Genomic DNA, 13,510 nt, shown 5'->3' on the forward strand with positions numbered 1-13,510 from the left:
GCCCATTTCCACTCAAGGGTATAGAGAGGCTCAGGCTGGAGGTGAAAACACAAAGGACTCCACTATCCATCTCTAGCTGCCAGGGTGCAGTCTGACCCAGGTTACCACGAAGTAGATGCGTCACCTAACCTCCAGCCCAGAGACTAGCCTGTCTCTTGTGTTCCCTGTAGCTTCCCTCCTGCTCCCCAGCTCACTGGGTCCAGGCTTCATGGCCAAGCCCTTTACTGAATGCAAAGGAGGAGAAGCGAAACTGTTGGTGCTTGAGTCTCAAGGGTGAGGGCTAAAGAGGAGAGGAGGACCGTGTGCTGGTTCCAGCTTGCAAGGTGGGACTGGGGCAGGGGTGGGAATGGTACGGGCAGTAGGGACTCCAATGAGAGGGCAGAGCCTGGGAAGGGAGAGATGATGGCACCTGTGCCTGTTTCCACCTGCTGAACTACACGTTCAGGCAAGGTCACCAATGGCAAATCAGGGGAGGGATCCAGGGTACTCCAATGGAAATGAGAGTGGTCAGGGTAAGTAGGACAATGAATCCAATGCAGCAAGCAGGATGGGATGGACCTCTGTACGTGGGTCATGAGTTCCTTCCAACTGGGAGGCAGAATGTCAAGGATGGATGGGAACCAGCAAATTCCAGAGGAGCGAGTTTAAAGAACTAGAAGAAGGCCTTTAGGGGAATGGGAGGATGGGTCAATGTGACCAGACAAGGCCCTCAGTGAACCCAGACCGGGGGCACTCCATTGCCCTGCTGGCCTGGATGGTAGCAGAGGCTGACCCAGAGTCCCCCCCAACAGGATGCCAGAGGTACTGCTCTGCAATAGGCTCTGATATGGAGTGGCTCCCCACCAGGCCTTGCCCCACTCCCCCAACCCCTACCACCCAGAGAGAGGGCAGAACACAGAGTATGAGAAGTCCTTTAGTTAAAAACTTCTGTAAAACTGGGGCAGAGAGGGGGCAAAACAAGGGGCAGAGGATGCCCTGGTGGAGGCAGAACGAGAGTCAACAAGCTTAGCTGCAGCTCGCCAGCCCCGGAGGTAACAGCTGCTCCTCTTGCAGGAAGATACTGGGCTCAACCTGTAAAACAGCAGAGTCAGGGAAGAGCCTCAAGCCAGGGCAGCCCACAGCCCTGCTCAACAGCCAACCTTGTGGGAAGGGGTATGCAATGTGTAACACTCACTTCAAACGATCTGGAACTTCTCGGCCAGGTACCGCATGGAGGCTGCAACAGGGAGAGGCATGAACAGGTGGTCCAGAAAGAGAGACATAGAAGCCTGTCCCCCTGTCTCCATGGGGAACCACCTAGCCTTGCAACCTGAAACCCACCTACCCCCAGCCCCGATGCAAAGAGCTCTGGGCCTGATCACTCCCCACTACCGGAATTAAATGTGGAGCCATTTCCTAAAAGGAAATATAATGTGCCACCAGCTCTCAAGCTCGGGGCCTTGCGGAAACCATTCAAAAATTGTCTCCCAAACAAACCAACAAGACCCTTAGAGGCTACACCAGATCAACAAGGCATCTCTACAAGTCCTATCAGAAGAAGCTCTCTAGGACTCATATGGCTGGCAGAGTGTGCATGCAGTCCACATAGTACTTTGCTACTTGTCCGCACACCCAGCTGAACATGCACCGCACGCTCCAGGGACAGGCTTCATAGGTTCTCCTCCCCACAGGAATGCTGATCCCTACGAGGCCCCCTGCACCTGCAGCACACCACAGCCCAAGGGCCCACCCCGCTTCTGCACTAAGAACCCGCTGCTCTCTGTCCCTGGTTCCTCATACCAAGTTGCTCCTTAAGCTCGTCTATTTCTCTCTGTAGCACCAGACACTAGGCCAGCAGATATAGGAGGAAGAGAAATGGTTAGTATACACCCGCCTCCCCTCTCCTCTCCCCCGGGCCCTCATCCCAAACCAGGTGTCTAGACTGGCAAGGGGACTTTCCTCACTGGAAATGAGGTGGGCTCCCTCCCTGGAGTGGGGATAAGGGAGGGAGGGCCCACACATGTCAGTTGCACTTGGACTCATATCCCACCATGGGGTTTGGGTGCATTCACAGGAGCCAGAAGAAGCATTACCCGAGGACAGCTCTGCATTCCAGGTGGCTGCTGCTGCCTTTTCGGTCTTGGGGGATGGTCAGTTGGTTCCTGGTCACCTGACAGGGAAAGGACACATAATCCTGCTTCACAGGTTCCCAGTGAGGTGGAAACCGCCAAGCAGGCTCTAAGGTGAGGTGAGGCAGTACCACCCTCTGCCAGCATCAAGCCTCCCCTGCTCTGCCCGGCAGGCAGCCCAAACCTCTCTGGGCCTGCCCCTCTATTCCTTAGGGACAGCCATTTCACCACGATGGAGGCTCTGGGTTCAAGCCTCCCAGAGCAGCAGACACAACCAGCACCTGGGAGAGCAATGTGGGCGAACAGCACTTCACAGAAAAGGCTATTAGCCTGCAGGTCTACGCCCAGAGGAGCTGTTGGGGCACTGCCACCAGTTACCCCTGCCAAACAAATTTCACACAGAAGGTGATGGGGCCAGGTCCAGCCCTGTTGACACCCTGCTTCCCATAGAAGTGGCCTGAGAGCAAGGCTGAGCCCCCAGGAGAGAGAGTGAGTCAGAGACACATGTTTCTGCCCTCACCCCTGGCCTCCTACCCCCATATAAAAACCCAGGACACTCACCTGATGGGCCAGGCCCTCTGGGCATGACTTCTCCCTTGTTCATGGCCACGGGCTCTGAGTTTCCTGAATCCTGTGTGTCTCTGATGTTGAGGTTGGCCCTGCCGGATTCTCCATGAGGCACCGATGGAGAAGATGGCCATGGCCTGTCAGTGGTAAGCTAAAAACAAAGATTTCTCACTGATCTGGAGTAAGGATGTGTGTGTGTGTGTGCGTGTGTGTACCAGTGCATTTATATGTCTATGCCTGTGTGTGTGAGAGCTCACATGATTCAAGACCGAGCTGAGGCAGGGAATTGGAAAGAGTATTGAAAGGCTGATCTCTTTAGCACATTCCCTGTCAGTCAGCCCCAGGCCAGCAGGCAGAGCTGAGCTAGGGACAACATGTGGCACTGAGAAAGCCTGGGGCCCCTGCAAGGAAGGTTTGGCGAATAGCTACGAAGTAGGATTCAGGAAAGTGATGCGTCTAAACACCGAAGCTCTGTGAAGCTTTTAAGGGGTCCCCTCAAATCAACTCAGCTACCAGCTCTCCCTTCCACTCCAGCCCCAGCCTCATGGAGGAGGCTGGAAAGAGGTCAAAGGTGGAGAACCGAGCCCAGCACACCCAAAGTGCTACCTTAACGTTTGTCCCTAATGAAAGGACCCCATTCTGGCATCCTAATGACCCAGTGACCGATGGCCACACAATGACGACCCCTGAGGGATGGAGAGAAGGAGCACCGGGTGAAGATCTGTGTCCTGGGGAGGGTGGTAGGGGGAAGAGTGGGGAGAGAGGAGGGGCCTAGCCTACTCACTTGGCCCTTTGGGAATGGGTCTCTATTTGGGTCGTTGTCTGCTCCTGACACCGCCATTGCTGCCACCGACTCCCAGGCCCGCCTAGCCACGGATTTCTTCCCAGCGCCGGTGTGCTTGGACTCTTCAGCTCCCCAAGGGACCAAGGCATACTTCTTGGACCTCCCGAGCAGCGGGATGCCGGAGATTGGGGGGAAGGTGGCCGGTTCCAGGGGAGTGGCCGAGATTCCCTGCCCCCAGGAAGGGAAGGTTCTCCCCACGGCAGGTTTGGAGACGCCCCCAAGGGATTTCTTCTCCTGGACCCCCTTCCTCCTAGGAGTGGGCTGCGGCCCACTGCCTGTAGAGGCAGCTGCAGTAGCTGATGCTACTGCTACTCTCGGGTAGCTGGGCAGGCTGCTCCCCTTCCCCCAGAGCACACTCTGCATTTTCTTAGGGGGAGAGATGTCCTCCTGTTCTGCATCGCTCTGCCTGCCCTGCCTGCCCTCAACTGAAATTAATCCTCGTGGAGCCGATGACAGGCAAGTGCCTGGCACCTTAAGGAGATTTTCCCTGCCTTGGACATTCAAGCATCTGGGTGGGTTCCCGGGATCCTTGGGGCTATTGAGCTTGGCCTGGCCTCCGTCTTTGGGATAAATGCTCACCCTTATCCACTCTATCTCACTGAACTCATCAGTGGACTTGGGGTCGGACAGCAGCCTGGCTGGGCTTTCAGAGGGGGGCCACTGGCAATCAACAGCCACGTTCAACCTACTCCTAGTGCCTCTCTTAGGGTTCCCACCGACCTGGAGAGGGCTGGCCTCAGTCTGTGCCGCTTCCCCACACCTCTGGGCGGCACCGCCTCGACTGCGGGGACGCGCCTTGAGGTCCCGCAAGGCAGACACTTCGCCGACCGCATAGCTCTCCTGGGACAGGTATCTGCGGGTGCCCAGCACGTTCAGGTCAGCCAGCTGCTGCAGGATGGCTGCCACTGACTCATCAACCAGCTGCAGGGCGTCCCCCTGGTTGTCAGCCGGGGAGCCAGGCCGACCTTCACAGCCCCACAGCACCGGCCCTACCGCTTCCAGCACCTCCTGCTCTGACTCGAAGCCCTCAGGGTCTGGGAAGCCTTCACCCTCGCAGCTTCGCGGTGTCCCCGCCTCGGGGCCAGGGCCGGGTCCCTGCAGGCCTGCGGAGCCGGCCTCAAGGCCGCTGGTCTGCTCCCCGCACTCTGCGCTGAAACCCGCTCCCGAAAGAGACACCTCATCATCTGGGGAGCTCATGTCGCGTTCTGGGTGGCCGCTGGACCTGGGGCGACGAAGATTTATCAACCGAGTCGCAGTGGCGGCGGTGGTGGTTGTCACGTCAGGTGAGGCGGGCGTTGTCTGGAGCTCGCCGTCAAGCACCAGCAGCACCACACGCAGGAGATGGCGGCAAATAACGCGAGACTTTCAGCGTGCTAGAGGTGCCGCCTCCTCATTGGTCCGGTTCCTGCCAACCAGCACGTGCCTTTTTTGGCTGTCCCCTCGAGGTGTAACCAATGGGGTCGAGGGCCACCTCTGGCTTGCTGCCAAGCCCAAGGGCCATCCCGGCAGTTGCGAGATGGCAGGTGAAGGTGATACTGCAAGTGTACCTCTGTCAAGCCTTTCTTGCCACCTCCTCCTGTCCCACCTCCGCTTTCCGGTTAGAGTCACAGCCCTGAGCCCCGACTGTGTACATAATGGGTGGAGCAGGAGGCAGGAGGGTAGTGAGGGCGCCGGTCTCCTGGGAGCTGAGGATGAAACGTCAGGCTGGAGGAGCTGGGCGCCTAGCACGTGCTGAAAGCACTTGCCAGCCTCCCTTCCACCACAAGTCTTATGACCCAATGTGAGAATGGGCAGAGGAATCCCGCACTCAGTGGTGAGTGGTCGGCGTACTTCTCCCTAAGTGGCCAGAGGACAAAGGGATTGTAGTTTTGTTCTGTAACATCTCTGCCTCAACTGCTCCATCAAACGTTCTTGGCAGGCAGATTTGAGGGACAGACTGGGGTTGACCTTGCTCCCTCAGCTCTTTCTCCAATCTGAGGCAATTGAAAGTAGAGAGAATCTTAGTGTCCAGTTACACTCGCAAAGGTGCTCATGACTGCTGATTCTGGAGATGTAAACTAAAGCAACTAATCAGGTTTCACACACTAGGAAGACCTTCCAAGCGGTTAACCATTCTGAGAGTGGGAGAAGTTAGGAGCAAACCCCTGTGGCGGCTCTGCGAGAAATCTATTTGGGAGGTGACTTGACAGAATGTATTAAAAGCAACTTATACAGCTTGGACCCTGTGCCTGGCACTCAATGGTTCCTTGTGACACTCCTAGGACTATAGTACCAGTGATTACCAGCCTCTTACAGGGGAGGAAACAGGTACTGAGAGGTTCAGTCACTGAGCCAAGGTCATTTGGCCTGTGTGGATCAGTGGTAGCATTAAAACCAAGCAATCTGACTCCAGAGCCCTTGCTTTGATCCAAATATCTTAAAACTAAAAAAAAAAAAAAGCTCCTTTTATTCTCTTCCAGCAAGTCTGCTATCTGGCACATCCTCTATAAGTGAGGGTGTATTTCTAAGATGTCTATTTTAGTCCATTGGTCTATTTGTTAATATAGCAGTACCACACAGTTTTGATTACTGTAGCTTTGTAATATATTGAAATCAGGAAGTGTGAGTTCATACTTATCTCTTTTTCCAAATTGCTTTGCCTATTAAAGATCTTTTTAGATTCTATTTAAATTTTAGGATGAAGTTTTCTTTTTCTGTAAAACATGCCATTGGGATTTTGATAGGGTTTGCAGTGTGTAGATCAGTCTGGGTAGTGTGTTGGAAGAACAGGTCCAGTGGAGTGTGTGTGTGTGTGTGTGTGTTTGTGTGAAAAAGAATTGACTCATTCAGTTATAGAGGCTGGTGAGTCCCAAGTTCTAGAGGGTGAGTTGGCTAGCTAGAGACCCAGAAGAGCCAGTGGTTTAGCTCTAGTCCAGGTTAGAAGGACTAAGAACCAAACCAATAGAGCTGATATTTCAGTTTGGGTCTCTAGGTGGTAAAAGCTGATGTCCCAGATCCAAAGGCTTTCACGCAGGAGGAATTCTCTTACATGAGGAAAGTTTGCCTTTTTTGCTTTATTGAGACTACCAACTGATTGGATAAAGCCCACCCACATTAACCTGGGGAAATCTGTTTCACCCAGTTGACTGATTTAGATGTTAATCTCATGGAAAAGCACCCTACAGAAACACCCAGAATAATGTTTGACTAAATATCTAGGCACTCTGTGGACCAGTCAAGCTGACAGATAAAATTAACCATCTCTGATAGCGTGGACCTCTTAACAATATTTCATATTCCAGTCTGTGTAGACAGATGTCTTTCCATTTATTTGTGTTTCCATTTATTTGTATTTCTTTTTAATTTCTTTCAGCAATGATTTGTAGTTTGTAGTGTACAAGTCTTTTGACTCCTTGCTTGAGTTTATTCCTCAGGATTTTATTCTTTTTTGATGCTAATGTCAATGGAATTGTTCTCTTAATTTTCTTTTCAAATTGTTCTTTGTTAGTGTGTATTGATAAAACTGATTTTGTTTCTTGTGTCCTGAAACTTTGTTGAATTTGTTTATTAGTTCTACCTGTTGTATGTGTGTGTATGAGTGTGTGAGTGTGCGTGTGTGTAATCTTTTGGGTTTTCCATGTACAAAATCATGCTATCTGCAAACAGAGATAATTTTATTTCTTTCTGATTTGGATGCCTTTAATTTCTTCTCCTTTCTTAAGTGCTCTGGCTATGACTTCCAGTATGTTGAATAGAAGTGGTGAGAGTGGGCTTCCTTGTCTTGTTCCTTACCTTAGAAGAAGAGACTTCAGTTTTTCACCACTGAGTATGATGTACATTGTGGTCTTTACTTATATGGCTTTTATTGTGTTGAGATAATTTCTTTCTACTCCTAGTTCTTTGAGTGTTTTTATCATGAAAGAGTGTTCAATTTTTATGCCTCTATAGAGATGATGATGTGATTTTTGTCCTTCATTCATGTTAATGTGTTTTATTGCATTGATTAATTTTTGTATGTTAAACTATCCTTGCATCCAAGGGATAAATCCCATTTGACTGTGGCACATAGTCCTTCTAATGTGCTGTTGAGTTCGGTTTGCTAGTATTTTGTTGAGGATTTTTGCGTCTGCATTCATCTGGGAAATTGGCCTGTAATATTCTTTTCCTTTGGTGCCTTTGATATCAGGGTAAAATGAGTTTGAAAGTGTTACCTTTTCTTCAACGTTTTTGGAATGATTTGAGAAAGATTGGTATTAATTCCATAAATGTGTGGTGGAGTTCTCCATTGAAGCTATCTGTTCCTGTTTTTTTTCTGTGTGTGTATGTGGGGGGGGGGTGGTGGTAATTAGTGATTACTGATTCAATCTCATTATTGGTCTATCAGGTGTTCTATTTCTCCTTGATTCAGTTCTGGTAGATTGTGTGTTTCTAGGAATTTATTCACTTCTTCTAGGTTGTCCAGTTACTTCCTAAACAATGGTTCATAATGTCCTCTTATAATCTTGTTTGTTTCTGGGACATTGGTTGTAATATCCCATCTTTTATTTCTGATTTTAGTTATTTTCATCTTTTTCTCTTAATCTATCTAAGTATTTGTGAGTTTTCTTGATCTTTTAAAAAACCAAATACAGTTATGTTGATTTTTTTCTGTTGTCTTTTCTGTTCTTTATTTTTTATCTCTGCTTTAATCTTTATTTATTCCTTCCTCTGCTGGCTTTGGTTTTCGTTTGTTCTTTTTCTAGCTCCTTGAGGTGTAAAATTATATAGTTGATTTGTGATCTTTGTTTCTTTTTAATGTACACATTTATAGTTATAAACTCCCAGCATTGCTTTCATTGTACCCCATAACTTTGTCATGTTGTGTTCTCATTTTTGTTCTCATTTTTTCTGTCTCAAGATGTTTTCTAATTTCCCCTGTGCCTTCTTTTCTGACCCATTGATTGCTTAAGTATATGTTGTTAAACTTTCATACATTTGTGAATTTTCCCATCTTCCTTGTGCTGTTGCTTTCTGGTTTCATTTACTGTGATCCAAAAAGATACTGTGTGTAGTTTCAGTTTTCTTGAAGTTGCTATGGCTTGTTCTGTGGTTTAACATGTAGTTTATGCTGGAGAATGTTCCATTTATATAGGGGGATGTGTATTTCACTGTTGTTGGATGGATTGTTCTGCATATGTTGTTAAGTTCAATGGGCCTGTAGCCTTGTTAGGTCCTCTATTTGCTTGTTGATCTACTGTTTGGTTGTTTTTATCCATTACTGAAAGTGGGATATCAGAGTGTCTTACTGTTATTGTGTGGCAATATATTTCTCCCTCCAAGTATGTCAACATTTGCTTCCTATAGTTCAGATCTCTGAGGTTTGGTGCCTAAATTTGTGTAATTGTTATATTATGTTGATGAATTGACCCTTTTAGCATTATATAATGTCCTTTGTTACTTATTACTGTTTTTTATTTAAAATCCATCTTAGCTGATATTAGTATAGCCATTCCTGCTCTCATTTTGCATGGAAAATCTATTTCCATTCTTTAATTTTCAGCCTCTGTGTGTTCTTAGACCTAAAGCAAATCTCCTGTAGACAGTGTATATGGATTCTGTTTTTTCCCTAATCATTCAGCAAATCTATGTATCTTGGCAAGTTTAATCCATTTACATTTAAGGGAATTATTGATAGGATGGACTTTACTACCAGTTTGTTTATTATTTTCCCTATGTCCTGTAGCTTTTTTGTCCCTCCTTTCATCTCTTATTGCTTTCCCTCCAATTTCGTTGATTTTTTTTTTGTAGTAATATGTATTAATCCCCTTCTTATTTCCTTTTTTATATATTCTACAGATATTTTCCATGTGGTTACCTTTGGAGTTATATAAAACCTCTTTAAGTTATACACTATTTTAAATGGCTGAAATCAGCTGCAGTTACATAAAAAACTGAATTCTTTCCCAGCTCACTCCCTTTTTATGGTATTAATAACATACATCTTTATATATTGTATACCCATTAATATAGGTTTATAATTATTTTTATGTCTTTCTTATTTAATTCTATTCACCAAAACTCTCATAGTGTTTGGTCCATGTATTTGTCTTTACCAGAGAACCTTATATTTTGACATGGCTTCAGAGTGCTGTTTACCTTCCCTTTGTATCAATTGGAAGGACTTCCTTTAGCCTATCTTGTGGAGCAGGTCTAGTGGTAAAGAACTCCATCAGCTTTTGCTCATCTGGGAATGTTTCCAGTCTTGTGGAAGTGGGGCCCAGGATCTGAGATGGCTGTGCAAGTGCAGTATTGGACGGTTGTGTGGGTGAGGTTATCTTCCTTTCATCTCTCTCTGCCTCTACCTCTCTTCCTGTATTCTCCTGCATGATAAGACTTTCTATGTAGAAAGAGTAAAAAGCACATATAAACTTAAAAATAACCTAACTGCCCTAAACTACAGTTTTGGTTGGCACAGAACTCACTTTCTGAAGAAGCACATACAACTGTTTGACCAAATGTTTCATCACCACATACCTAAGAGTAACAACTTTTCAACCTGCCATAGCTTTACCATTATGGCTCCAAGTCCAATCCTTCCTATTCAGCCAATTCTAAAACTTTAGATTCTGTAACTTATAGCTTGCACTTTGAGGTACCACATTCTAAATCAATTAGAATCTGAATTTAGCTCCAGTAACAGGGACTCCAAAAACAGTAGCTTAAACAACTCAAGTAAAAAAAATTTTTTTCTATTTAAGGAAAAGTCTGAAGATGGGCAATCAAGGGCTGAAATAGAACTTCATGATGCTTTCAGAATTCAGACTCCTTTTGTATTTCTGCTCAATGTGAGAATGATCATTTATTTAGCCTTCACAAGATGGCTGCTTGAGCTTCATCTTTCACATCTGTCTTCAAGGCAGCAGAGAGGAAGAGAAGGTAAAGAACAAAAGGAGATGGGTCAACTGATTCAGCTCTCCCATTCATGTTTCTTTGCCATAAAATATATTTGTATCAGCATTTAGGTACTTTTAGGTAGGAAACATGATACTCTGATTTCATTGCTAGTTTCAGCAGAGTATACTTTCAGAGAAAGATATATCCAGTGTGGAGTTGGCAGTGGTACATCAAAACAGATGTTAAACAAAGAGCACTCAATCTGCAAAGAGATTTATAATAATATTTTAAAGCTTCATGATCTAGGATCATTCCAATTTAAAACACTATTAAATGAGACCATCATGAAAAATAAAATCAACTTGTGATGGTAATAAAAGGAATACAGGGCAAGAAAAAACTAGAATTTGTTAAGAGTACGAGCTTTCCAGAAGATAGATATTATTCTTCAGTGGGAAACCTTGCAGATACAAAATAAAATCCAAATATTTGGTCATGTAATACAAATTTTACCTGAAATAAAGCCAAAGCCATAGATTCTGGTTCTGGCTTGTCAGCTATTCCCTACACTAACTTATCTGCAGAAGCATCTGGCCAATTTGTTCCTAGTGAGCCTTTATGCATGCTAATGGGGTTCAGGTAAAATGAACCTGTGTACAGAGCATTCTCCACCCTGGGGGAGTTATCAGTATACAATAGGAGTTCATGTTGGTCCTTTAATGGACCGGAACCTGGTGGTCCACAGTCGACGATGAGAAAATGAAAGAAGGAAAGAGGCTAATAGTCCCTGGGTAATGCAGCTGGCTCTCGCGTTTCAGGGAATTAGCCTGAAATAGAGCGATAAAGAGAAAGAGAGGAAGAGAAAGAAAGGAAGGAAGAAAGAAAGACACGGGGACCCAAGCTCTGATGGAGCAAAGGTGTTTTAATCAACATGGTGTGGGCATATATACTGTCTTACAAGATAGTTATTCTTAGCAAAGAGAAAGATTAAAATTCCAGACTTACAAAACATAAGTCGATCCTTATCAAAGAGAGAGAGTCGTAAACAATCACTTTTACCATATGGTTCATAAAAAGGAAGAGGGTAATTATCACCATATTGAAAAACTGATGAAGGTCATGCCTGGATTCCTCAGCCCTGGGAAAGGTGTGCCTCTCCTCTTAATCCCTGGATGTTCAGGAATTAATAAGGATCAGAGGATTCCTGACAGATCCAAAACAGCACACAGGAAGCCTCCTGTTAAATGCTTCCTGACAAGTTCATATTTTTGTTTCCTTACAGTAATTCAAGTGTACTTCCTGCTGTGATTTTTATTTTGCAACATGAATCTGTGTCCTCTACTTATATTTCACAACAACAACAATAATAATAGTAAAAACTCTAGCTTTAAGGAGCTGACATATACCACTCAAGATGTGGGACATACTGAGGTCACATTGCTCTGAGGACTCTACCCCAAAGCTCTATGTACTCACTTCTAATTATGTCTCACTGGCCAGAATTTAGTCGTGTGCTTATACCTCTCTGAGGAAGCCTGGGAAATGTAGCTTTTTAGCCTGCACATATTGCTGCTCCCAACAAAATCAGAGTTTGTTAACAAGGAAGAAGGAAAGAAAAGATCTCATGGGGGCAACTCTTAACTAGTTGGGACAGAAAGGAATTTATCCCTCACAGAATTGTTAGAAGGGCTATAGAAGAAGCTCTAGGCAAAACTCTCAGAAACATTGCTGCTTAATTGGTCTGACTAACCTCAGAAACACTGCCTCTATTGCCATCCATGCCAGGGAAACCATGACCTCTGCCCAGCAGTGTCTTCATGTTACTTGCAAATCAAAGCCTTCTGCAGAAATACCTTAAAGGTGAGAACCACATCACAGGCTTGCAATGGGTGTTGGGAAATGTAGATTAAGAAAATTATCTGAAGAAGATGGGATTCATAGTAGTGGTGAGTGAGCATATTTCATTGATTCTAAGACAGGCCTTTTGTTTGTTTGTTTTGTTTACATTTTCATGTTTCTAAAATGAGCATAGTTTTGACAGTGCCAGCTGTTGGTGACCTGTCAGTTTTATGATGTAGTTTTCATTACTTATACTTACATGAAACCCTCTTAGAAAGCATCTCCACTGACAGGGTGCAGATGGGGGTCTCAGTAGTTTGGAAGGAAATCCTGGACCCAACAGTGAAGCACTCTTTATAAATGTTGCCCAACCAAAGACTTGCATGTGGTGCAAAACTAGCAACACTGATAATTCTGAGTTGAAAGGGACTAATAAATTTCTATACTAAATAGAAAGAACTCCTGGAATTGTTATAAATTTTTTTTAATTTTTTGTGTATTTCTAAGAGATTTGCAAAATAATTGTAAATGATATGCTTCAATAAGAACACGATAGGAACATCTAAATGATAAGGGATTGACTCATTTGTAGGATGCTCAGGAATTGAGCCTGAGGAAATCATTTAAAAGAAAAAAACTTCTCTGTGTATAAAGAAGTTTGCTCACAGCAGTGTTGTTTATAAGGCCAAAAAACCCTGATAGATACTTATATTTTCATCACAAAAGCTACTAACATCTGTTGAAAATTTACTATGTGCCAAGCCCTCTACATACATTATTTCATTTGATTCTCACAACAGCCATGTGAAGTAGACACTAATCTTATCCCTATTTCATATACGAGACACAAGCCCGTGATAACTTGTCCAAAGTCAAACAGCTAGTAGGTGGTGGAATCAGGATTTAAACTCTGGTCCTGGGGTTACAAATCTGTGTTATGCAGCTGTTAGAAAAAGAAGTATGTTGCAATAAAAATAATATACTGCACTGTTCTAAGCAAGATCTCATGAAATCTGAAAGTATCTAAAAATGCTGCATTAAAACATCAATGCACTTAGGAGTATATCTACCTAAAGAAACAAAAGACCTATACATAGAAAACTATAAAACACTGATGAAAGAAATCAAAGAGGACACAAACAGATGGAGAAACATACCGTGTTCATGGATTGGAAGAATCAATATTGTCAAAATGGCTATACTACCCAAAGCAATCTATAGATTCAATGCAATCCCTATCAAGTTACCAACGGTATTTTTCACAGAACTAGACCAAAGAATTTCACAATTTGTATGGAAA

General features: G+C 45.0%; 1 protein-coding gene across 1 annotated transcript; it reads right to left on the minus strand.

Annotated features, from left to right (window-relative positions):
- Positions 1 to 929: 929 nt before the first annotated feature.
- Positions 930 to 4,847, minus strand: LOC122689996 (uncharacterized protein CXorf49 homolog). Its single transcript, XM_043896901.1, has 6 exons — positions 3,460 to 4,847; positions 2,670 to 2,826; positions 2,073 to 2,149; positions 1,780 to 1,825; positions 1,175 to 1,216; positions 930 to 1,071 (listed from the first exon to the last, which is right to left on the minus strand). The coding sequence occupies exons 1-5, from the start codon at positions 4,714 to 4,716 to the stop codon at positions 1,176 to 1,178; spliced, it is 1,578 nt and encodes a 525-aa protein (XP_043752836.1). The 5' UTR covers positions 4,717 to 4,847; the 3' UTR covers positions 930 to 1,071; position 1,175.
- Between the last annotated feature and the right edge of the window lie 8,663 nt (positions 4,848 to 13,510).

Source organism: Cervus elaphus, chromosome X (assembly GCF_910594005.1).
Source record: "Cervus elaphus chromosome X, mCerEla1.1, whole genome shotgun sequence".
NCBI classification, from domain to species: Eukaryota; Metazoa; Chordata; class Mammalia; order Artiodactyla; family Cervidae; genus Cervus; species Cervus elaphus.

Bases quoted from the DNA above. Each gene is read 5' to 3' on its own strand.
- LOC122689996 (XM_043896901.1), bottom strand. From the start codon at position 4,716: ATGAGCTCCCCAGATGATGAGGTGTCTCTTTCGGGAGCGGGTTTCAGC. The intron at 1,826-2,072 runs GTAATGCTTCTT...CTGCTGGCCTAG, and splicing joins GAATGCAGAGCTGTCCTCGG to TGTCTGGTGCTACAGAGAGA. The intron at 1,217-1,779 runs GTATGAGGAACC...TCCCTGTTGCAG, and splicing joins CGAGCTTAAGGAGCAACTTG to CCTCCATGCGGTACCTGGCC.